Source organism: Motacilla alba, chromosome 7 (assembly GCF_015832195.1).
Source record: "Motacilla alba alba isolate MOTALB_02 chromosome 7, Motacilla_alba_V1.0_pri, whole genome shotgun sequence".
In the NCBI taxonomy this organism is placed as follows: domain Eukaryota; kingdom Metazoa; phylum Chordata; class Aves; order Passeriformes; family Motacillidae; genus Motacilla; species Motacilla alba.
This window is the reverse complement of record NC_052022.1, coordinates 11635753-11661294: the sequence shown is the minus strand read 5'-3', so window position 1 is coordinate 11661294 and position 25542 is coordinate 11635753. Positions and strand designations below refer to the sequence as shown.

General features: G+C 42.3%; 1 protein-coding gene across 40 annotated transcripts in view; it reads right to left on the bottom strand.

Moving 5' to 3' along the window:
• The window catches only part of CLASP1 (cytoplasmic linker associated protein 1), a 176195-nt gene that overhangs the window by 5611 nt on the left and 145042 nt on the right, over positions 1-25542 (bottom strand). For 20 of the 40 annotated variants that reach the window (XM_038143229.1, XM_038143228.1, XM_038143241.1 and 17 more), the window contains 8 exons: positions 25124-25230; positions 20103-20219; positions 16396-16546; positions 15503-15749; positions 14547-14740; positions 12792-12920; positions 2462-2668; positions 184-300 (listed from right to left, as the gene is read on the bottom strand). In XM_038143229.1, coding sequence (XP_037999157.1) covers positions 184-300; positions 2462-2668; positions 12792-12920; positions 14547-14740; positions 15503-15749; positions 16396-16546; positions 20103-20219; positions 25124-25230 — 1269 coding nt within the window. The remainder of the gene's footprint in view (positions 1-183; positions 301-2461; positions 2669-12791; positions 12921-14546; positions 14741-15502; positions 15750-16395; positions 16547-20102; positions 20220-25123; positions 25231-25542) is intronic. The other 20 variants (XM_038143242.1, XM_038143250.1, XM_038143252.1 and 17 more) reach the window with 3 other exon arrangements.

The following is a 25542-nucleotide window of genomic DNA, read 5'->3' as shown; positions in this document are numbered from 1 at the left end:
AAATGCTCACACTGCTGAGCACGTGCAGTGCTGCTCCTGTGGCATTTGTCAGGGTGAGACAGGATTTAATAGAGTTCAGGGAACCTGACCCAGAGCTACAGTGAAGCTGCTGGTCTTGCTGCTAGTAACAGCCAGCAGAATGGCTTGCAGTACCAAAACACCAGAGACACATTACTCTTGTACCTTGCTTCCTGTGAGTTGTGCGAGATGAGGTTTCAGTTCTTCTCCAATTACTGAATAAATAGCCACTAGGCAAAATACACTGGCTTTTCTGACACTGCTCTCCGTGTTATCATAACCCTGGAAATGAGAGGAAAAGGTCAGAAGACAAACAGCACTCCCCAACATCCTTCCTCAGCAATACACTACAGAGCTGATGTATATTTTGCAAATGTGGCTGACCTAAGAGATCAATTAAAAAACCTCTGCTTAACCTAACAGTTTGCAATCTGAATACTCAAAGAGCAAGAGAATGCAATCACCCTATCTATTACTGTCACGTTGTAAGTTATTGATATCTAGTTATTTATAGCATTAGATAACAGCACATGGCTTCCTAACACAAGCTCAGGACTCTATCAGATACACACATTTCTGTGTCCAGTTCAGATGACCATGAACTGTCCTGAACAGTCAGGACTCTGAAGGGCTGCTTACCTATCAAGCAGGAAATACCACAGGAAAGAACATGCTGAAAGACCCCTGCACATCTGCTGATCTCTGGCAGCTTGGGCAGAGCTCAAACTAGCCCCCAGGTCACTCAGCAGCTATGGACACCAGTCCCAAGCTCAGGCAGAGATGCAGCACTCAGCAGCCACCCCATGAGAAAGGCAGACAGCACTTCAGCCTGTGGGACGCCGGCTCCTCCGGATGCAGGGTGACCTCTGCCGGGAATGCCAGAGGAGGGATCCAGCACAGCTGGGGCTGTCCCAGCTGCAGGGCCCAAGTACAGCCCAAAACAACAGTGTGCAATCCCACAAAGCACTGAGCTAGGAAAGCAGGAGACCTCAGTGAGCTCAGAGAAACACCAAGCTATCGACTATCGAGCATCAAGGTGGAGAAAAGGCTGAGCCTCCTCATCAGGACCAGGGCAAGCACCACAACTCCCCTGCCAAGCCCTGCTCTTCCTTGGAGTCCCCATCTGTCCATGGAGAGCCTGCTCCAGGCTGCTGAGCTGCACACTTGTGCCCACATGGCTGCTGACACTCCTCACCCCCTCACCACTCTGCCAGGACCCTCAGCGTGGTAAACGAGCACAAAGGTGATTCTCTCCACGCACAGTCCTTCAGCCAGCATCCCAAAACACTTCCCAAATGAAAGGAGTAAATTCCTTCTATCACTGAGTCTCTAAGGTAAGGAAATATCTCAGGCAGATTACACTCTGAAACAAGAACCATTTAAAGTAATTAAAGAAGACAAATAAAACTGCCTTTTTAAAGGCATGCTGCTCTCAGACTTTTCCAGTGCATCAAAGCTTTGCTGTTCAGATTGCTGTCTCCAGCAATGATGGCTAAAATCGTTTTACAACAAAAGTTTAGATGAATACAGAATTGTCCAATTCCGAGAAGCTGAGATTTAAGAATTGCAAGAGCTGACACTACAAAGTTGGGAAGAATGCCAGGATGCATAAGGGCAATTGCAGACTTTGCTCTTGTCCTTCCAACATTTTAAGCTCACAATGAGGAGGCGCCTCTTTATCCCAGTTCTCCATGGAAATCCTACCCACCTAAACACATCTCCCCCTTTCACTCTGACTGATCTGGTCCTGTCATAGTCTCTCCCCAGTAAACACACACATTTTCTCTCCTCCCTCACTACTACTTCACATTATTTTCTTCTTGTTTGCAGCCCCATCCCAGCACTGCCAGCTGCTTGTGCAGGGGACCAAAAGACAACACTTCTACAGCCAGTGCTCAAAGCTAAATCCACAGTGTGCAACTAAGCCTTAGCACTGGCAAAAACACAGCTCCCCACCCAGCCTGAGAGAGTTATGAAAGAGGCTGAATAAAGTCAGCAAGTAGCTTGGTCCTAATTTCAGAGAGAAAGGGGAAAGGAGCAACATGCCTGCTGGGATTCAAATTCAAGTGCAAAGTACCATCAAAGCACAGAACAGCTCAGCAGAACTAAAGGGGAATTAAAGGGGACTACAAGTTGTACAGAGACAGTGTAAAATGTGGCTAACTCCTATCCTCAAATTTATTTCATGGCTGCTACTGGCTTATTTGGGAGTCAGAAAAAGGCATGCAATTGTGGAATATCCATGTAAGAACCTGAGTTTTCCTTTCCTTAACATTAAAAGGATCAAACCTCATATATAAAAAATTTATTTTACCAAAAAATTATATGGCTTAATTTACCAAAATCTGGCCCCATAGGATCCACCATTCTCCCTCCCTTAGGGCAGAGATGTCACAAATTAATGGTGGCTTGTGCTCAGGAGAAGTGACATGGGATTCTGTACCTGTAATAACCCAGGAATGATATCAGGTAGGAGCTGATGCAACGATTCCTTGGAAATCCTCTCGATGACTTTTGTTTGCATTTTGATGGCAGCTAAGTTAATTGGATAATCTGCAGTCTGAATGATGGGGCAAAGCACCTTGATGCACTGCTCGGGGTGGATGGAACTCGCCAGGGTGGAAGCAGCTTCTTCAGCAGCTCTGACAACCTGAAATGAAAGTAGAGCAAACCCTGATGTTAATGAGGTCACCCTTGACAGCCAACACCACTGGCATGTGCTAGCAATGACTGCCAGGAAATGCTTGGGGATGTTCATTAACAGATCTGCAGGAGGCTTTGTTGAGGGGCAACTGACTCTGAGACTTCACATCCTCTGTCTCCAGTGACATCTTTGTTCCAGCCAGTGGCAAGAAGTCCTTCCTGCCTAATGTAACTGTGTCACAGTTGTGGCTAGGTTGAAAAAATGATCTGTCACCCAAGGCAGATAGGCACTCCCAATCGAGAGGATGACATCTCTCCAGCCACTGCCAAAGAACCCCAACCCAAGTCCACCAGCTTAGACTTACACAAAATGGATCTCCTTAACCCTTACGACGAACGGCCCTGTGGCAGCTTCCAGTGTGCACCTCAGTGCTGAGTGGCACGAGCCATGGCAGCTGTGTCCGGCCCCTCCCCAGCTGAACTACACTGCAGCCAAATCCAGGTCACAGACACAGGAGGCTTTAGCGAGTCCCTGACCAGGTAGCCCATCCAGGCAGCACTGGGATCAACATACAAAATGGGAGGAAGACCAAGTGCAAACAGCAGCAGCGCTCACCCTCTGCAACCAGCCCACACTGTAAAGCAGTCACACAAAGCAAGGATGATGTTAAATTCAACTTTACCCTGAGAGAAAGCAAATTCACAACTTTCACTCTTCTCCAGCAGGTAGGACAGCTAGTTCAAAGAAGAAAGACCCAAATCCTGGTCTCTCCTCCCAAGAGAATTTATTAATTTTACATTCTACAGTAATTGGATAAAAAAGAACAGGATGGGAAGGCAGGTTTTCTTTTTTCAAGTGTCTGTGCTAATTGCCAGGCAACAAAACGAAGCTTCCTCTTGGCTGCCCTCTTCCTGGCCACAAATAACACACTCTTTGTTCCTCGTGTTCTTGTTACAACACAAAAGATGGAGGATGCTTTTTCCCATCTTCTCTCACTCCCCTCTTCTCAGGGCTTACTTTAAAGGGAGGGTAAATCCTGAGTAGACAGATGCCCCCATGGGCACACTTAAATCCAACACCTCAACTTTAAGAAGAAAGAAGCAGTAACAAATCCTCATATTTGGGGTCTTCCAGCTGGTCCCAGGCAGTCCCTAACTAAGCCCAGGAACATTAAAGCACCCCTCTTTCCTGGTTGTGTGGGAGGCTCAGGTGCCCAGCACCACTCCTCTACCTCCTCCTAAACTGAACTACTGGGGGCTGTCTGAAGTCAATACTTGGAAATCAGCACCAGGAAATCTGTTCCAGGCAGTCTGCGAAACAGCACATGAATCAAACAACAGGTCTCCTGTCCCTGACACTGAAGCCGTGGCTGCTGAATTCGTGTTGTTCTCCTCTCCCACACACTGTGATGGCATCAAACTCAGGGACTTCTATTTGAGTAAGGCAATCTATGGACAGATGTAGCTCTATCAAAGCCTCAAAAGAAGGTGAGCTTTCATTATTTTTAAGCAACTACTGCGGGTAATGCATGAACAAGAGTAGCTAGAAGTTTATCTTAGCCCATGGACTACAGAACACAAGGTTTAATTGACTTTTAAGATAACAGCAATTAACAATGACCAGAAGGGATAATTTCCACCTGCAGAGCCAGCTTCACCCACAGTCATAGCATCATAGCCATGCTGCTAACATTTATCTTCCACTCGTGCTGAGAGCTACTTCCCTGAAACAGGAATGGCACAAGACACTTGTATTCCCAGGAAACACCAGAACTCATCCACGTGGCTTTTGGCATTCTCTCAGGCAGATCCAACAGTGAATGTGATCTCAGACACTTCACACAGCACAAATATTGCATGCAGGCAAGATATGGGCAGGATGGTGAAGCAATCTGAGATTTTGAACTGCTTCAGTACCAGTGCCCTATTTACAGAAATAAAGCTGTCCAAGTGCTCCAATTACTTCAACCCTTTCTCAGCATTTAATTATAACATTAAAACATATTCCAAAATGAATGGCAATCCACAATGTGGTCAATATTAAAAAAAAAAATTCTTCCTGCAAGATCTGTGAATGAGTAGCTATGCAGAACAGAATGCTTGCTCTCCCACTTACAGCAAGCTTTCCCTCTTCCAGCTATGTCTTTGCTAATTTCTCTTCAATTTCCCACATGAGAAGCATGAAGTTAGTATTTTTCCACGTAAGTTAGTACTAGCTTAGGAGCCAGCACTGTGTGATTTTGTGGGGAAAGAAGAGAAACACCCAAGTACTTAAGGGAAAGCCAGGCTTTGATAGCACAGAGTGGAATTGCTGGAGTAGATTAAGCCAGGAGCTCCCAGAAGGTCTCTAAAGGAATCCACTTCCAGGCACTGCAGCTTCTGATGTCTGCTTTCCACAAATGATGAAATGCATGAACTTAGAGGGCCCTGATACTTTACCATCAACTGAACTATTCACTAGCAAGCCACTAGCTAAAAAGACCCAAATATTACTATCTGAACACAGGCCACTTAGGATTTTGTTCTGCAGCAATGCCAAACACTGTTGGGAGGGTGTTTTCAGACACTCTCAGAAGGAATAGCTTGCACATATATCACAACAGGCTAAAAGAAAATGGTAAAAAGAAAAAAATTAAACCTTACATTCTCTTGGTATCCTACTTGATGAAAAGCAACAATATCTTAGTATAAACCTATGGCTAGACTCTGATCTCAAACACACTACCATTTAAAAAAAGCAGTAGGTGAAAAATTTAATGAATATTCTGTCTGGGTTTCAGCTCCATATCCTGTTTGCACACAGTATACCATGTCTATTAAGTTGAAGGTATGAAGCAAGTCCATGAGACCAAAAGGCTATTAACCAATTCCAAGCACAAGGAGCATTAAAATACAGTGATCCTTTTTCACAAAACAAGCGGCAGTTCAACAGCAACAAAGGTCACATATTCTGCCCATCAAAAGATGAGTAAGAAAGTTGTGAAGGTACAGAAATGCTCCTGGACAGTCCTGCTTTCAGCACTGCTGCCCAGTTCTAGCACACATGTGGCTACCTTTAGGCAGTGGCTGGCCATTTCACATCCCTTCCCCCGCAAACACAGGAGGATGCATTACACGTGTCCAGCATGACAGGAGCTTGTAAATGTGACAACACCAGGGAGACTTCCAAGCCTCCCATGAGCACCTCTGGCAGACAATGCCTGCATCTCAGCCACACTTCAGCAAACCCCCTGAGCTGTGATTAACTTTAATAGCATGCTCAGGTCTCACTGACATCAACAGGATTCCAGCATGTGCTAACATGCTTGTTTGGATGAGAGCCTCTGCAGGTAACCAGCTCCTGGCTCCCTGGGGAAGCACCAGCAGGTGACAGGCCGTAGGAAGGGGTAGGGCAAGCTTACGGTGAGCCAAAGAGAAAAACTCATCCCTGCTGGCACAGGAAGCCAAATGCCACCATTTTGCAATGCAAGTACCAGCCCTCCCTCCTGGCTTTGGCAAAACAAAACATTCAGCCACCCAGACAGACTCTGCATCCCATGAGGGGCTCTCAGTAGCCACCCAACTGGCTCAGAGTCCCGCTCACTTGGCACTGCCAGAGAGATCAGCAGCATTTCCAAACAGAGGGAAGTGCATTATCAAAAGGTACGACCTGCCAGGTCATTTGGCAACAAGAACATGCAATTGTAATAGAGTTTAGCAAAGCCATTTTGCCATGAGGCACACTGCTTGTGCCCTGCAAATCATACATACCTTACAGTATCAAAAAATCAAGTATCATTTTTAATCAGGGCTTTAACCTGACCAGCAGAGTGAAACAACCTTAAAAGGAGTGGGAGAAATGAATAAACAGGATGAAGGAACAGGTCTTCCTCCCAGCTTTGAAGGCAAGATCAACAGATACACATCGGGAAGTGACAGGAAAGGCTCGTACTAACAGTGACACCACAATAAGTAGTGTCTATGTAATCTATCCTTTAAGCCCAAGAAAATGAAAGGGTGCTGTTTGCTACGTGCTCAGACTGGGGAGCTTGCTGTCACAAGAGGATTAGAAGTTAGACAAGTTAACCAAAGAAAAAAAAAAAGCCAACCCACACAGGGAGGCAAGGCAGAACCATTCACACGGAAAGGCTTTAAGACAGCTGGAAGGGGGAAGAACATCCACAGGGAAGCATCAGTGTATGCTTGCTTCTTGCTGGTGAGTCAGATGGGGTATCAAGGGAAGCAAGATTTTTGTCTTGACCTAATATAATTATTCTTCAAAATCTCAGAGATACAAAATAAAAGTAGAAAAGCCATAAAATGATGACAGCAGCTGGAAGCAGCAGGTTCAAAAGGGTGGCAATGAAGCAAGATGTGCAAGACTACAGAGAGCCTGCAGTTCTTTAAAAGCACAGACACTAAGCTGTATGTAAGGTATGTCACAAACATGATTTTACCTCCTAGTAAAAGCTTAGAGCAAACCATGGCTTGAACTGGATAGTTTGACATCGTTCAACACAGGGCAGGTAGCCCTGGAATGCAGATCTAAGAGATAGCTCTTGGCCTTAAAGCAGCAGGTTTTTCTCCTTTCTAAAGGCTTACCTTATGCTCTACACACTGGAGACTAGATTCAGCCTGACTTTTGCTGGCATAACATAAGCTCTGTGTGCTGTAGGGTTCCTTGAAAGACATCTGTGATGCATTAAGACTTTTCTAGTGAGTCTCACGAAAGAGAAGTTTTTATACTTCCACCCAGCTTGCTTTAGGGAAGGAGCCATATTCACACGCACAAAGCCAGCGAGGTGTAGCACACAGAAAGCTGTTCACCTCTAGCAATGTCTTCCTTAATGCTACCAAGGAGTAAACTTCTTGTTAGGCAGCAACAGGTCAGGAAGTCCCAGGAATATGCATGGGAATTGCTTCCTGATTTCAGTGTGAGGGGATATGCTGATGTGCAGCATTAGTGTGATCAAGAACAGAAAAGCACACTGGTATCATCAAAGTTCTACAAAATTTGCAGGACAAACTTCAGATGACAATTCCCACTGGTTTACCTGGTTCACAGTGCACTGCAGCCACAGGACCCTATTCACTTAAGACAGCCAGAGCTCAGACTCCATCTCTTCCACTCAATTTCTTCTGCTCAGCTACTACACTTCATGCATTAACATGTTGCTTGCTGCTGACAGCTGCAGCAACCAGCTTACGAGTTTTGATAGTTTCATTTCTGCTTCAAAGAGACACAAAGTACTGGAAAATAAGTAAGGAAAATGTCCTGACTCCCCTAAGGCATGCCAGGTTCACAGGCTATGCAGGGCATCAGTGTAACATGTAGGGATCCCAGCAAAGCAGCACCTGTGGCACCTGGATGAGAGCTTCCCACAGGAGCTTAAGCTCCTTTGGGAAGTACTTTGGGAGTACTTTGCCATGATTGCTAGTTACAGTGTCTCTGCAGAGGGTTGTAGAGGATGAGGCAGTGCAGGCAAAGCCCCACTGAAAGTTTAGAGGCTTTGCACACCCCTGTGAAACACGCAGAGCGCCAGAGAAGTTTATTAAGCAGAAGAACAAGGTCTTGCTTTCAGGCTTATGAGACATGTGGCTGTGCTTTTGAGCCAAATTTTGCCATCTAGAGGTGGTTACTTAAAGCCTGTATAATCTAAGCTGGAGGGGAAGGAGGTTTACCAGTACTAGTCAGGCAAACTCCCATCCCTGAAGGCTTTACAGTCTAATTCAGACAGGAACAAACAATTATGGACTTGGTTTCAAAGCAGGAAGGGGACTCAGCAATGGAGAGTGCTAAGCAGATGAAAAAGCAGTGTGATTTTATAAGGATTCAGAGATGAAGTAGATTAGACTGCTTCTCCTGGGCACTAAACATTTGAAACATATTGGTAAACTGAAAAAGCACATAAACATATATTATGGAACATCAGTGACTGCCCAGTTGCAGCACTTGGTAGCTTCCAGCATAGACTAGGTAACAATCTTCAGGACTACGATCATTTAGTGCTTTTCTTTTTGCAGAAACCTACACAAATCATACCAATCAGAGGACAGTTCCAATATATAAATACCAGAGGCCAATCTAAAAGAACCTCAGCAAGATAATAAAAATTATCAACAGGTAATGGGTAACTGATTTCTTCTTCTCCCTCTTTCAGAGGGTTACAACAAAGAATATACAATAATGTACAGTAAGTATCCCAATTATACTTATGGACTTTCTATATCATAAAATACAGAAATTAGATATCTAAGATATGGAATAGGATCCTTTCCTTACACACAGAAAACAGACATCAGTTAAGTCTATAGGATTTGTGCCAGAGACAGAAGCAGGAAATTAGCTATCCTATGATTTCCAACTCTGCTGCTGATTTCCAAGATACTAAACTATTTCTGTTTTAAAATACTCAATAATAAGAAATTATTCTCACTTTGCTGGCATGAATCTGAAGCAATGTCATTATCAGTGGTATGGGGTCAGCAAAGCAGCATCTCTCCTTAGTTATGGGTGAGTAACTACACTGGAACAAATGAGTTAATATTAACTAATTGGCAACAGAAAGATGGTTCTCTTCCAAGTAACTACAAACAAAGATTGATAAAAATCAACAAGATTTAATATCATCCACAACTTCAATTACGTTCTAATGCTCCTAAAGTAAGTGAAAGGCATTTACATGCCAACCCCCCTAAATGTTTCCAGTTATGACTGAAGCAGGCTTGACTCTTCACATCACCCCATTAAATCAACAGCATTGAACAGTCTGTTGTACTACAAACAGTATAAAAACAGGACAAAGTTAAAAAATGTAAACTAAACATGAATCCCAACCCAGAGCCCTCTAGTCTGTAGCCTAGGGTCACATTCATTTTGACCTGTTACTGAGGTCTGTGCTTTGCCAATCTCCTGCATTTGCACTCACAACAAGGTGTGACTCAGCTCCAACTCCATGTACCAACTTTTCCTCTCCCATATCCCTGGGGAAAATGTGGTGCTCTCAGCTGTGCTGCTCTGCTGATCTCAGACCTTGCCTTCAGCAACAGAAGGCAGATGATTTTTAGCCATGGCAAAGACCCAACTGTCTAAAGACTTCTCCTTGGACTTGGAAAAACAGCCAATTATCCAGGCAGCCCAAAATATCCAACTATGCTACACTGCTTTGATACTTCCAACTACGTAATCTGGAATAAAGTCACAGGCCTTTTCTTGGTTAAAAAAAGAAAAGAAGCTTTAACTAGATATCAGCACTCAGCTGGGGGAGGGGGTTATATTGGCTGGTTGGTGAATATATTGGTTTTGACATTTGATGTCTCCTGGTGATGCTCAACAACAGCAATATTGGAATTTGTGTAGACAAACAAACCTTCCTGATCTCCAAAGAACTGCCTCTTACTATGACTTCTTGGAGACAGCACCCAACCTTAACAGTTCTGCTGCTCTTCAAATTCCCTTTGCTTGGTCACTTTAGATTGAGTCTCTGTGGGTCACATATAATTGAAAATGTGAGCAGTAGCTGGCAGCAATTAGTAGTCCCTGTGCTGAAGGGGAAATTCAAGTAAGAAAGACTGAAACAGATACAGCTTGCTCAAAACAAACATTTTCTCCTAACTTACACAGCCTGTTGGACACCAAATTATCAAATCATAACCAAGGATCACTTTTGTCTTCTGCTACAAGGCAGAAGCAACCCAGAAACATAACAAACTGGAGTGTCATCTTATCAGGACATCACTGACACAAAGAAAAACCCTTTCCCAACTAAATTATATACCAGCTTTTCTTGAAATAGTTCTTACAGTCTAGAGGAAGATTTGATTTTACGTAGTTTAAGAACAGTGCAACCACTCCCTTTAATACTGCTCTGATACAGTGAGAAAGAAAGCTGCAGAACAGACTGCTCAGGACTTCCTTTCCCTCTTCAGCTATCCTTTGAAAGTGCCCTTCACTCACAAACTGGTGAATCCTCATTGAATCTCCTGCTCAGTGGGATCCAGTCAAAGGGCAGCTCCTCCTCCCCTCCTGGAGAGAGCAGTGCCACAAAGTCAGCAGTGGGAGCGAGCTGGTGGGCCACCACGGGAAGGGAATTTGTGACCTCCTGGCTCTAGGCTATGAGTTTGACCAACTGAGCCATGCCCAAATGATCTCTCAGTTAATTTTTCACAGACTTAACTGAATCAGCAAGTCCCAACTACAGGTAAAACTACTTTGAGCATATTCCCAGGTATATATTTAGCCTAGCTCATGTGGATACTCAAGTGCAGGTACCTTTCTTAACTTCAGGAATGCTGATATGCTCAAACTACTGACAGACAGATGGTACCTTTCCTGGGCTGCATCATGGTTCTGAGAGCCTCATTTACACAGCGATCAGAAAATACTCATACACAGAAAGAAAAACCCAGAACCACTGTCCCCACTTAATACAGCTGTGCACACACAACTGATGGCAAAACAGGAATATACCTGCAGTGTCCCACTGTCACCCAAAGGTCCCAGGGCAGCAGCTGATGCCTCATTATGAAGCTGCTTGGAAAACCATGTCAAATCAAAGCCACGCTATGTGCAGCACAGCTCAATTATTCTATAAAGAAGTGCCAGAACTCCCACCTCTCATTCCTGGTTTGAGTTTATCTTTCCCTGCTTTTCCCTGGGAGGCAGCTCATGCAAATCCTGAAGAACCTTTCCACAGCACAAGAATACAGAGGCATAAAGCATGGTGTTTTCAACAGCAGTCTTGATTGCTGTAAAACCCACCAGTCCCACAAGGACAGTGGATTCTGAGGGACATTAAAACAATGCTGGGGACAGTCTGGAAAGGTCCTGCTAGAAATGTTAGTTCTGGAGGATTCTCAGACCAAAAATACAAAGGGCACTGAGTCAAGGTGAGCTGAGAAGCATGCAAGCAGGAAAACTTGCCAATAAAAGGCACTCCTTCAGAACATAATGTTTTGTCTGACTGCTTTATCAGAAAATCAATTTACAACTGCTTCTCAGTACTCTGAACTGAAAAAGACAGGGGTGCAGAGGCTCTAAATCAAGAAGAAGAAGGCAGGCAGAGTAGGGTGGCCTTCATTCACTAAAGGATTAAACATATTCTGCTTCTGCATTTTAGAGAAATCCAGGCTGTTATTTTCTTTCCCTAGGAGTGTTTTTGGTTTGGCTGTTTTGATTTTCAAACAGTACAATTTCTGCTACCCATGGTTAAAATAATCTTGTGTCAGTGACCCAATGCTCTGGAGCAGTCTGGTCTATTTCAATAATCTTTTCATGGCCAAGTATCTTCAGAGATACCTAAAACTGCTAATTCAAAATAATCCTGTTGTTGAGAAGAATAAATGCCTTAGATTTCAAACCAAGGACTTTGGTAACAAAACCATCACAGACTGATAGGGAAATTAGGGACTGGTAGCACTTTCCAGAAGGTTTAGCTCAAACTTCCAACATGAATGAGGTAGATTAAAAGATCCAACTTGGAAATCAATCTACAAAGATTAACTTTAAATGTAATTTGGATTTATCTACTTACAATGTTATCATGTCCCTTTATTCTTGCTTTACTTCAGAATACTTTCAGTTTTGTATATGAGTTCTCTCACAAAAAGGAAAATGCAATTCACCCTTCCCTTTCTTCTTCCTCTGCCCCTGCAGCATGGCTTCTTTGTCCATTTTCTTTTGTTACTCACCAGTTCCCAATTTTCCAGCACAGCCTAATTTCACCATTCAGTTTTCACACACAATTCTGCTTGAACACAGCCTTTGTGTTCTCCAGTACATTTTGTATTCTTACCTGTACAGAGAGAGGCAGCACAGTGCCCCCAGCATGCTCTAAAAAATAATTAAACATGCACTTTTTTCCTACAGTTCTCAACCTCTCCCAGAAGAAGCAGGGAAATCCTGGGAAATGAACAAACAGTGACATACCACTCCAGACAGCTCCAAGTCCACATAAATAGCTCTGACAGTCTCCACTTTTTTCCTCACTGTTTCAGCATGTAAAAATCCTGTCTCTTCATACTTGGGAGACTTAATACTGATTTGTTCCACTGTCAAGATGGTTCAACACGTTTGCCTGTTAAGCCTCACAGGTCCTACATTTCTTCAGCAGGTCCATATTGCTTTTCGAGTAGCTGAAAGGCTCACTCACCTCCTTGTGGGAATCCTTGTGTGCTTCCAGTGTTTTCATGATAGTCAGCTCCGCGTAGTTCTTAAACCTCGCCGGCTGGTTCCGCAGGATCTCCCTCAGGACTCGCAGTGCCAGGGCTCTGATTGAATGCTGTGTCAAGAGAAACACACATTAGAAAAAGATTAGAAAGAGTCACTTCTCAAAATTGTAGTTTGAAGTGAATTCTCATGGCTCATCAGAAACTTGCGTGGCTCCCTACGCCACCAGTTCGGTGCAGTGGGAAGTGGAATCAATATAACAAAATTCAGACTTGGGCTCCTTGCACAAAAAGCCACATAAAATGACTGTTCACACATACACATGAATCAGGATGACTACTTTCCTAAATTCCGTATTCTTTTGGCAATGAAGTACAAATTTGTACTCACAGAAGGACATCTACATTACATGATCATGCATGTTTTGCCTTTCCTCTTTAGCTCAGCTTGGCAGATAACAAACTGGGCTCCATCCATGCCACAAAGCTGTTTTTCATGCACTAAAGCAGTAAAACTGACTCGTCCTGTAACTCCTATGGAAATTACTTTCAAGGACTTAAGTTACTGTAGTCAACACTGACCTATGTCTTCATCCTTCATATCAAAAGATCATGAGCAGAGGGGATTTATAACATGTTTCAATTTCATAACTTATATTAAATTTTTGACCTGTGGCCACTCCAAATAGATGTCATTATTTCAGCAGAGAAATACATACTTTACTTCATCCTCTTCAGCCTTTAAAATATGTGCTTTGCTATTCATCTGCAAAATTCATACAGTAGCACAATTCACGTGTACTTAAGACAAAGTCACCAGACCTTCTGATACTTGTGTGATGGTGCTATCATTAAACATGCAAAACTACAGCAGCTCATGCTTAAACTAAGAACAATGACTGAGAAAATGTCAGCAACCTACCCTGCTTCAGAATTAACATTTCTGAGAGCATGATATATGTTTTACAAGTAGTATAAGAAATACAACAGATTTTTGAATCAGATGAAACAAAAAAAAAAGAACGGTGAGTGCTTTGAAGCCTCAATATTGTAACGTTCAGATGGAGTACGGCTCTGATGTGAAGGTGCAGTGGGGTGTTGAGCCTTTACCAAATATCATCATGCTGCAAGCTGAACAAATATCCCCAAATGGAAAAAAGCCTAGCCTGTCCATTACCACTTTGATCAACTACCAAACATAAAGCTGTGATAATAACACTGGGGTTTTTTTTAACATTTCAAAACAACATCTCCTATGGAAGCAGCTTGTTCTTGATGACATTTTTACAAGAGACAGAGACTCATCCCATGAGATCTAATACCCTGGGTCTTTAAACCACCCAGGGAAAAAAATTAATTTATTCTAGAATGCCTTTACTCTCCTTGCTGAGAACGGGTATAATATAAAGAGCTTTTAACTTTATCGTAACTCAGAAGATAATAACTGAAGTCTTGACAGTTTTTTCTAGACTAGAACTTTTTTCTGATTCTAGGTCAATTTCCTAGCTATTTATTAGTAACACTCTGGTGGGAGGGAGAAAAATTGGGACATTTTGGAGTAACTTAAATCTCATCACTGAACAGAGTGAAAACTAAAGGAGACTTGTCAACCTTCAAAAGAAAAAATAAGCAGTGCAGTACCACTGATGAGTGGCAGGTTACATTTGAACTGGTGTGTAAGAATTATTACCCAAGATGAAGCAATGGACAGGAGAGTTAAGACAAAATCTACATCTCACATCTTTGTCTCCAAGCGTTTCCAGCAGCAAGAGCAGAATGGTTTTGAAATGCTCCTCCCAAACTCCAAGATTATCTTCCCTTGTGATCTTTAGCAATTCCAGGAGAGCTCCTTTCCGCTCCTCCACCCGCTCGTTGTGGTTGGAAAGCTCTTTCAGAAGATCAGCCACCAAATCCGAATGGTCAATGGGTACTTCTAGGACAAATGGCAGCAAATCATTTGGAGAAATGGAGAAAAGATCAAAGGTGCCAAGACTGCTCACCCTCTATTGAATAAGGTTCATGTAACCAGGGGCCCCCCAAAAATGCATCAACGTCCAGGTGGTCTCAGTCAAGAGGAAACAGAATCAGACTAGCCCATAATTTAACCTGAGTTCATAGCATGGCTCATGCATCTGCACATGGCTTCTAACGAACCAGGAAGAGATGACAATTGGATTTCTTCCAGTTCCAACAATTACTTCTACAAGATGAGAACTGCCGTGGTTTTTCCCAGACATACACACCCAAAACCAATGGTCACATGTATGACCTTTAGATTAAAGTACAGTGACTCATCAGTGTACTGCAAAAGAATAAAGCTGATGTGTAGCTGCACTTAAATGAAGTCAAACACTCAATAACAACAAGCTGTTGAGTGAGGCATTTCAGCCATGAAGAGGGGAAGGTCCCAAAGCAGTGTCCCTACTAAGCATGTGGATGCTTAAGGGAGCAGTTTACAGGAAACCCCAGGCAAACAAGAATCAAAACCGCAGTGCAGCATTTTTTTCTCAGTAGCCACAGATGAGGTTCTGCTGGGACATGAGAACAAAGGGTATTTCATACCCAGCCTCAACTCAGATGCAATGTAATACACAACACATGCACAGGCAGGCCCATATCTGAGGGCTGTAGCCATACACAGATACACCAGAGGCAGCGAGCTGCCTGCAGTGCTCCGAGGCGAGAGGACACAAACCATCCCGAAGCTGATCCATGTCGTCATCGAACACCGCTTCCTTCAGGGCGGTCTTGTCGTAAGTGTTAATGGTGTCAGCGTAAGGATAGGGGTTGTACTCCCGAGCACGGGGCCCTGAAAAGGCGCGGGGAGGCTGCGTGTTCAGGAGGGAGGTTTTGTTATCCAGAGCCATCCTTCCGCCTTCCACAATGTCACTGCTTCCACGGACATCACCACTGGGGAGAGCAAGGCCACCATCCCGAGACACCTAGGGGAATGGAACAGAAGGAAAAAAGGTATGTTCAAAATTCTGTGGAAACTGTAGCATTTTTGGAGTTCATCCTCCAACAGGAAAAGGCACAGATTTACATGTATTATATATACATAATACTTAGGTAAAACTTTGATTACTACCTTTTTCTTTCACACAACTACACCTGCTCAAAAATATCTCATGATCACAGTTTCTGTAAGCACTCTTGCAGCATAAGATACTGTATGAGCTGTGCACTTGGAATGGTCACAGGTCCTAAGCCTGTGACGGAAACCATCCATGCATTTCAAGAACTAACATTTCCCATTACAGACCTGACTACACACACTCCAGGCAAAAGCCATCACTGAGCCATGCTGAACCTTGAGGAACACCAGCACTATTTCCATCCTTCATGGCACTCACACAGAAGCCCACTGAGCACATTCCACAGGAGGCCAGAAGTCAAAAGGAGCCAAGGGAAACAGTCAGTGAAACCCCATAATTAAGGTATAAGAAGTTAACAACCAATAAGCAGAAGATGCCTGTAAGAACGCAGCAGGAATAACTGGATTTTGTACACTAACAATCCACAGGCAGGTCTGATCACAATGTTTTAAAATTTCATCTATCAGGGGACATTAAACAACGGAACACTTACAATGTCACAGTCCTTCTTTCCATCACGTTTGATTGGCTCATTCAGGTCCTCTTGACTACGGAAACTAAATTTCTCAATTGCTTCTGTGACTCCACGAAGAGAGCTGTAGATTTCATCAGAGTTTAGGTTCTCCGTGTCATAATCCAGCATACTAAAGACCAAACGTATATGAAATGTTACAAATGAAACTGGAATCCGCTTCTGACTGTCAACAAAAACAAGCTGGAGACATATGGTTTGGAGTACCCTGTCTAACAGTGACTTGTAACACAACATGGATGGAATCAGAGCAGAGTTCAGGTCTGAGCTTCCCCTCAAACGGGGCTAAAACAAGGAGAACACATTGCTGTAAGCAAAGGGAAAACAGGTCCACTGTTTCTTACATTCAGTAAGTGTGCTACCTTCTGTAAACCAAAAACCCTATTCCCAGTGTAGCAGTGGTGTAATTTAAAAAGGAAAATAGCATTAATCACTGTAAGAACTCAAATGGTTGTGACAGCTGGCGAAAATGAAGTCAGTGAAATTGAAGTTTAACAATATATGAAACTATGACAGATTTAAATGGAAAGGAAAATGTAACTTGACATAAACCCTAGTCTAACATGGCCCATTTTAATTTATAAAGTAGTAAAACCTAACTCACTTGCACAGTGCCTTGATAAAAACAGCATTTCAGTATTTGGCCTAAGCTTGGGAATTCTCTCACTCAAACCTGACACTTTGCTGCAGTTTATCGGTTCCTCAGAAATTTCTGAGCCAAAAGTTTTGGGATTCCTTGAGGAGTTATCCAAAATTAAGTCCCATGATGAAATGCCTTGCATGCAAGGGCAGATGATATTAAAAGATCTGGCTAAAGAGAAGTTCCTACAACCTTTGAGAAAATAAAAAAGCATTATTGGCAGGGCTTTGCTCTATCTAGGAGAAGTTGAGTTTGCATGACAATCACTAAATTAATAGATCCAGCAAGAGAGAACAATTTCTGGCAGAGTCTCAAATCTCAGTAGAGCCAGAAGCAAATAGACTGAATCAGACATTTACATCAAGTTGTTTGTCAATAAATGCAAGAAGTGGCTCCCTACAGTGGTGAATTACTATTTCATAATATTTTGGGAAGAATGACAGGATGGGCTTGGAGGCAGATGGCTGAACTGAGTTGTGTTCCTTTTCCACAAAAGAAAGATTCCCTATGAGGTGGGTGGGGGAAAAACCCAAACAAACAAACAAGAAATTCCCTTCTGAATTCTGCATACACAGCTGTTATTTTCAATTGAACCAAAAGCAGGATATTAAATATCTATTAAATATCTAGAACCACAGCTTTTTTTCTGGAAGAAACTTGGGGACTTCAGACAGACTATAAGATGGGCTGCCCAATTCCTTTGGGATTAACACACTGAAAATAGCCATAATCCCCGGCTCCCAAGCAACGTGTTCGCACTACACTCACACAAGCATCAGCACCATGTATTTTGACAAGGAGACCCAAGAACAATTCTTCAGTGTCTGGCAGACCAGGGAGAATGAGCCATCATTTAACAGACCAAGATCAGGAAACAAAAGCTGTTCATAAACCTACAGAAGTCGAAGTATTTAAGGCTTTTCAGACAGCTCAACAACAGTAATGCACTGTGATGGCTTTCCAGACAGAAGGCAAGGCAGTTCTTAGGTTCTTTAGAAGTACCAGTCAGCCATAGGAAAATCTTTGTTTCATACAACCTCAAAAATATATGTTTTGAGCTCAAGCAGGTTAATTCACAGATCTTAAAGGGTTTTTCATACAACTTTGAAGTGGGCAATGAAACCACCATTTGAAAAGGTATGCATGTGACTGTACCTGTTCTCTCACCAAGAGATGACATGACTTACCGAAGGTCACACAATAAAATCCATGGCAGAAAAACCAAGAAATAATCACAAATATAATACTGACAATAAATCTGCTGAAGTCATCACTTCTTTCCTCAGGGATGAATTCTGCCCTACACTGTTACCAAAGAACAATGAGAATACAGACTCTTCAGTGCTAAAGGACTAAGGTAATTTCTCAGAGCCACCAATCTGATGCATTTGTCAAAGCACAAACCCACATTTTAACAAAAACCTAAAGAATCCAGTGATTTCATATATCAGGAGTAAGCCTGTGTAGGAGGTCACATTATGGCTGTGCTCTACATGAATGAAAATTCTACAATGTGAACACACGTCTCCACTGACAGTATGTGCACTGGAATACTTCACAGACAACACAATGGGGGGAATAAAAGTAAAATGGAACTACACTCACCTTTCAGGAAAAAACAAAAAAGCACAAAATGGAAAAAAAATTATGACCCATGCAGAAAACTAGAGGAAAGGCACAGGATGAATAAGAAGTGAGTAGAGATGAGCAGTGTTTAGGGATGTCACAACATTATTTTCCATCTGCTGCACAAAATCAATGCAGCTGTCTATAAGTTTATCAAGATACAATTTGGCAGTTTTCCAGCCTGGCATGAAATACATTTTACTTCCATAAATTGTTACTCAGTTTCCAATCCAAACTATGTGTAAGTAGTCCACAGTTTAGTGTCTTCAAGCAGTACACAGTAACTCATGTCCTTGCACTTTCAGGCGCTGGGCTGGAATATATGTTACATTATTCCAAAATTTATTATCTGGTGTCAGATAAAAGAAGACAGAAAAACCACTTTCAACTAGTTTTATTCCAAAAATCAACATGGATTCCCTCCACAGCTGCACAGTGTCCTACCAGAGTCAGAACATTAAATTAAAGTTTTTAATTCTGCAGGTGTTCACAGAGGTACCTACAACTGCATTCTACTTTTTCTCTCAGATGTCACAGGTTCTCAGATTTTGAGCCCTCAAGGAAAAATTTCTTTGCTTTTCTTTCAATAGTTTTTCATTAGGAAAAATGAAAGTCTTTCCTTTTGCTTCAAGGAAAGACTATATATAGTCCTTCCTCAGGTAACAGACATATCTAAGTCAGGAGAAACCACATTTACAGATGGTCTTTTGTCAGGGTTTAAACTTGAAAAAAATACAAGGAATTTAACGGAGATCTGACAAATTAAATTTGTATTCAGGTTGGGTTTTTTTTCTTAAAACCAGCATACAGCTTTAGTCCACTTTATTGATCCAAGAGCTGTATGCAGACTGGAACACCATGTGAGGGCACAGGAGGAGGAATAGATGTTGAAATTGCAATTGATAAAATCTTGTGGTAAGGACGATCTTAATTTCAATACTACAAATTTCCAAGTTTAACCATCACATTATACAAGCAAAGCTCTATGTGAAGTCACTCCTGAGCTGTGTGTGCCCATCTAGAAGTCCTCTAGTACCACATGCACAGTGTAGCTAAACTGAAAGATCCTGCCCCCGGTATTGTAATGCAACCAGTGCCTGCCAAAAGTGCTCAGCAACTGTGTTCTGCATTGGAAACTGACTGTGAAGCATGTTCCCTGCCATCTTCTTGAATGGGTGAAAGAGTCTGGAAAAATCCACTTTTTTTTTTATCCCCACTTGCATGCTGCATCTTCCCCAAGCAGCGAGCAAGTGGCTGCCCTGCTCTCTGAAAGCTATCATCATCTCTGTTCTTTTTCCAACCAAAGCCTCTCCAAGACCCACATTTGAACAAATCTCATGGTGTGAAAGGTAAATAATACTGTGACACCTCAGACAAGTTGGTTTAACAGGTAGCTTGTTACCTGGGAGAGTAAGAGCGTCTGAAAGTCTTGTGGGAAGGAGCAGTGGGGATGGAGTTAGGCTGAGAAAGGGGAGGGGGGTGCTTCGACAGCCCATCTGCACTCCAACCCCAGAGCCGACTGCCGTGACCAGAGGAGAAACAAAAGAGAGAAAAAACAGAGAAAGGAGAGGGAGGAAAAAAAAAGAAACTATAATCTGAGTGGCTTAGTGCTGTCATGCTGCCTTGGAGAGAGAAAAAAATTAATAGAAACAAAATTAAACAAGAATACTCCATTGCGCCTCACAAGTCTTTGTTTTGGTCTTTATTATTCATTTCCATTTTTATTCCTAACATAATACGATTCACAAAAAATCCAGTCCCTGCTCGTACTAAGCAGTAGATTTTACAAATGGATATAGCCTCTATAAACAACTGCATTTATAATGTTCTATGCAAGCAATCCCTGGCCACACGTGTATTCAAACTCTAAGCAGGTGTTTCTAAGCAACAGGATTTCCCTGGAAGAATAGAAAATTGGAATTTTTTTTATTAGACACCTGAAGATAACTTGTAAAGTTTGTCTCCTGGTGCCTCTATAAAAGCCTGCAGTCAGGCCCTACATAATCAGAAAACCTTTGCAGGGCTTAAGATCTGATCCTGTTTCACCAGATTCTAACTGAACCCAAATACGCAGCAAGTGAAAAGTCAGTCTGGAGTGTAAATGGATCGTGGGGACCTGGCCCAGGTTTCAGCAGACAAAGCTGGAAAGACTGGATGAAACCAGCCTCTGAGTTGATTCAGATTGCTCCTTAAACTTTCACAGGCCCGTTTAAGTTTTTGCATGACCCTGTGCCTTTGGGTCAAGACATCCATTCCTGTGTCAATTTGTCCAACCTCTGCTTTTGTCCTTTTCCCATTAAGATACATGGATTTTCAAAATCACCTTCTAAATGAGAATAGATGCTTCAGCTGGTGGAGTATTAACAACACTACTTTGTTTCTATTACATTTCAGCACATTGTCTTGGATAGTTGTATTTGTACATATGCAAGTGAAAGATACTTTCACATGAGAAGTGACAAACAAGTCAAGAATTGCTCCAGTGCAAACAGCAGCAAAGCCAGTTAAAAAACTCCTCTGAAGAGCAGTGTCAAGAATTCCACTCATTAACCAGCAATCAAATCCCACAGCTATTACGTGCCAGTGTTATCAAGGAAATACTCCAGACTCCCAGACTGCTGATCAGAAGTCTCACAGCTCAGGTCTCACCTATCTGAACATAGGCCCCCAAACAATGCAGGTTTGTCCTTATTGTATAAAGTGAGCGGCTTATTTTAAATCTGTTTCCATGCCTTTGCTTGCTCAACTTAATACTGGAAGTGTCAAATGTTGCTTTTAATGGTATTTATTATTATCAGTGAAATAGCAAATATGTAAACTTACATAGCCAGATAAAATTGTAGCCTTTTATTGTGATGCATTTCCTCTATAGATCTTTGAAGGACTAAATTGTTTTCTTTAATTTTGGGTGATTTTTGTTTATTTGTTTTTAATAATCAAAACTAAGCACAGGCTTCTGGGCTACTAATAATGGCAGAAACTCATTCCAAATGTATTTGTTCAATTACTCCTACAAAATTCTAATATGTGAACTTCCCAACCTGAATGTAACATTTAAGTTTGCAGAAGTCAATTTACCATTCAGAACACCAAAGGACTTCACAACTCAGCGTTTGCCATTTTGTCCTACAAAATCATTTGTTAAATCTCAGAAGATTTCTCTGTCCTACACAAACCCAAGCCATTTATCTGTGCTTTGCCTAGGAAACATTCTTCTCTTTCAGTCTGAAGTCTGGCGTGTTTTTCCTATTATTTTTAGTCTTCCCAAATGCCCTTCCCTGTTTTCTTTTTCAGAAAGCACATCTCTCTTCCATAATTCCTCTCACCAAAAACGAAAACTTTTAAGAAAAAAAAAAAAAAAAAAGCAGATACAAATGCAGAAGTAACTCACAGATGTAGTGGATATGTTATAGTGACCATGAAGCAGAACTGGGGGGAGTAAATGAAGGCAGGAGAAAGGACTCTGTCCAAGACCCTGAAAGCATGCTACCCTCCTGAAGACTTTAGGGGATACTTAAGCAGATGTTAACATCTGGATAGGCAAATCAGTTGTTGGCAGACTCCAATCAAAACATTCAGAATCTATCCGTAGGCCCCAAATACATGTACACATAAATACACAAACACACAACTCCCAAAAAATCAGTCACCTGGAATACACACATAATACAGTAAATCTGTATCGAGGAAATCTTGCTGACTAATGTTGAGGATAGTGCCCACAAACCATTAGTAATATGGGAGAGCAGCTATGCTTAGCAGCATTTTCCTATTTTTACAGGACCCAATCATCCTTTCTACACATATCCCAGCTCCAAAAACATGTATGCCTCTGCATTTGACTCCAATCTGTGAACCAAGAAAAAAAAATACAAGGAAAGCATAATCTTCAAAACCAAAGCTGGCATTAAGAACTGGAGATAATCCTTCCACTGACTACACTCAGGCTGCCTGCACAAGGCATGGGCAGGGACAAAGCAAGCAGTGCCTGCACACAGAGCACCCCAGGAGGCAATGGGAATACACAACCTGACTACAAACCTTTGGCAGTAGGCCCCATGAAAATGTAAGGCCAAGCCTGCTTTTGGAGGAGAGCTACACAAAGAAACTGGGAATCTGGATGCTTTTACACTGCTATCAGAATGAGCTGGGCGTGTTTATGTTCTGAGTTTGTAGAGAGAAAAGTGACATTTCACAGCAGTGCTGAATAGCAAATGACAAGCATTTGTAATGGAAACATGACACTGAAACACCTATACCAAAGAATGCAATAGTGCAGCATACCCTACTTACCACAGTCTGTCAGCACATCTTTCAAAGCCTCTTCTCTGAAAGGACAACCAGAGCTAAATTCTCCCTTCAAATCAGGACCATGCCCAAACTGTGCTACACAAGACATTTGCAAGAAGGATGCAGCCCAGCAGAGCTTCAGAAGCTACTGCCCCTGATTTGCAGTACTTGCCACTGCCTTTTCTACAAATGGCAAAAATCTGCAGATACTGTTACAGCTCAGAGGGCACTCGCCACAAAACGTACAGCTTATCACTTCCAAATATTTTAAAGGGCTTTCATAGCAGCTTCCCCCTTCACCTATCACTGAAGAGTAACTTTTAAACATCACTCTTGAATAACTAAATCTAGCAAGGAAGCAGGACATACTTCTTGAAAAGACACCTAAATTTTTGATTAAACACCTCCAAGAACTTTATACAAAATGGAAGGAATGATGGTTTTCTAAAGGAAATTCCTGGACAACTGCATCCATGGCAGAATGCTCTGGAATTATATGCCCTGTCAAACTAGTCCTTGAGAACAAATCACATATAGAAAAAACCCTTCAGTTTCTAAATGCAAAATGCTAGAAAGCAACAGCAACAATGTACACTGGATACTTTAATCAATACTTTGATATTTGCCTCCTGACATCAAGAGGTGAGAAGAATGCAAAGACAAATAGAAAACAGTGAGTGAAGTGGCAATAAACAATTGTGTCCCAATGGCAAAACCCAAAAAGCATGGTAAAAGGTTGCGGAATTACAAAATAAGTGCCACATGCCAACATGGCCAACAAAACCACAGCGTAACCGCTGGGAGACACAGTCAATAATTTCCCATGACAGAAATCAGCAGGGCAACAATGCTCAAGCTAGTCAAAAAGGAAGCAACATAGTTGGAACTGTTCCCCTGAAACTCTACCACTTAATTTCTTAATGAAACCTTTGTGGAAAAAAACTCATAATAGGCAACTTGGCTTTGGCTTGCAAACTCTTGGTTTAGTTTTGAATTACAGCAGATTTAGAAGTCACAAAGATGTATTTAGATACCCAAAATTTTCTCAGGAAACACCAGTGATTCCTATGCTGCTGGAATTAGTATAACTGTTCATTAAATGCTAAAGGCCTGTACTTTTCCTGACACACTCACATGTCCAAGCATCCCTTCAGAGAGAGTTTTGCAAGGAACATGGGTAGATCAGCAGAATTCAATGTAAACTGCTACACTGCACTATGAACTGCAGTCCCCACCCAACACGGTTCCTTATGCCTCTTCCACAACCTGTCATGAAGAGGACAGGCAGACAAGGGCAGCACAATTTAAGCTTTTCCAGCATGAACCAGAGCTTGTCCAGATAACAGCTTGCTGCTTTCCTCCAACATTTCTAAGGTCCCAGAACATACTGTCTACAATGCCATCTCCCTTACTGTAAGTTTTAATGCTGTAAAACATCCACATTCCCAGCAGTCAAGAGCCCTTGTTGGCTGAATACAAGATTTTGGAGTGGACCAATATATTCTAGGGTAGCACCTGCAGCTTCAGCAGAACACCTGGTTGCAGTAGACCTGCTGCTTGAAAGACCAGACCACTGCTCTGCTGGTGAGGAGCCAGGTGAGCAGTTTGGGAGTTATTCAGCACTGAAACAGTCACCACCTCTGCTTGTCCTGCATCCTCACAAAGAATAAGAGGGGAACAGCAGATACAGCACTTCTCTCAGCAGCACGAGCCCTGTAATATAGTCAGAAGAATTACTGATTACAGGTCCACACCTAAAAAATGGTGAACTGAAACTCCTGTTCTGAGAGTCATCACAGACATTGTGACATATGCAATCTCAGCAAGACCTTATTTCTAATGCTGCCAATTAATATTACCTTCATGATCCACAAATGTAATTCTGAAGGCCACAAAAGAAAACTAATATGATAAGAAAAGATATTAAAATTACACAGACAGCATGAGGACTGGAACACTGAAGTCAATCACCAGCCACATATTATCATGTTCAAACACTGCTTCTTTGCAGAAATTTACTGTAAACTTATTGTCTTGTTTTTGCTTTCAAAGTGAGTCATATTCTGCAAACGCACACTTGGTGTTGAAATCCTTTAGTATTTTGCAAGGGGTTTAATTAGCCTGCCACATTACCTTGGAGACAGTCCACCATGGGAACAGTTGGTAGGTGAAGTTAAGGGGCTGGTTCTGCTGCTGGAGTGCCGGGAAGGAGTCCGACCAAGGGTATTGCTGGGGGAACCCTGGCACAGAAGCAGGAAGACAGGGATTAGCAACATGTTGCAATGCACAGGCAGGTACAACAACAGGTCCAAACAGTGCCTCTGTTTGCTCTAGACAAGCTTAGTGCAGTTTTGATTATGTCTCTTGACCTAAAAATGTGCAGCCATGGTGAATGTAGTCATTAATACGCTCCTGAAAATATGACTCTTGAGAATAAAGAAAGTGTATGTGCACTTCTCCACAACCCACAGAACCTGTGTACCACAGTACAGCAATTTAAATACTCAACATGTTTGGCTTGCAAATATTGCCAGAGAAATGGTCAATCAATC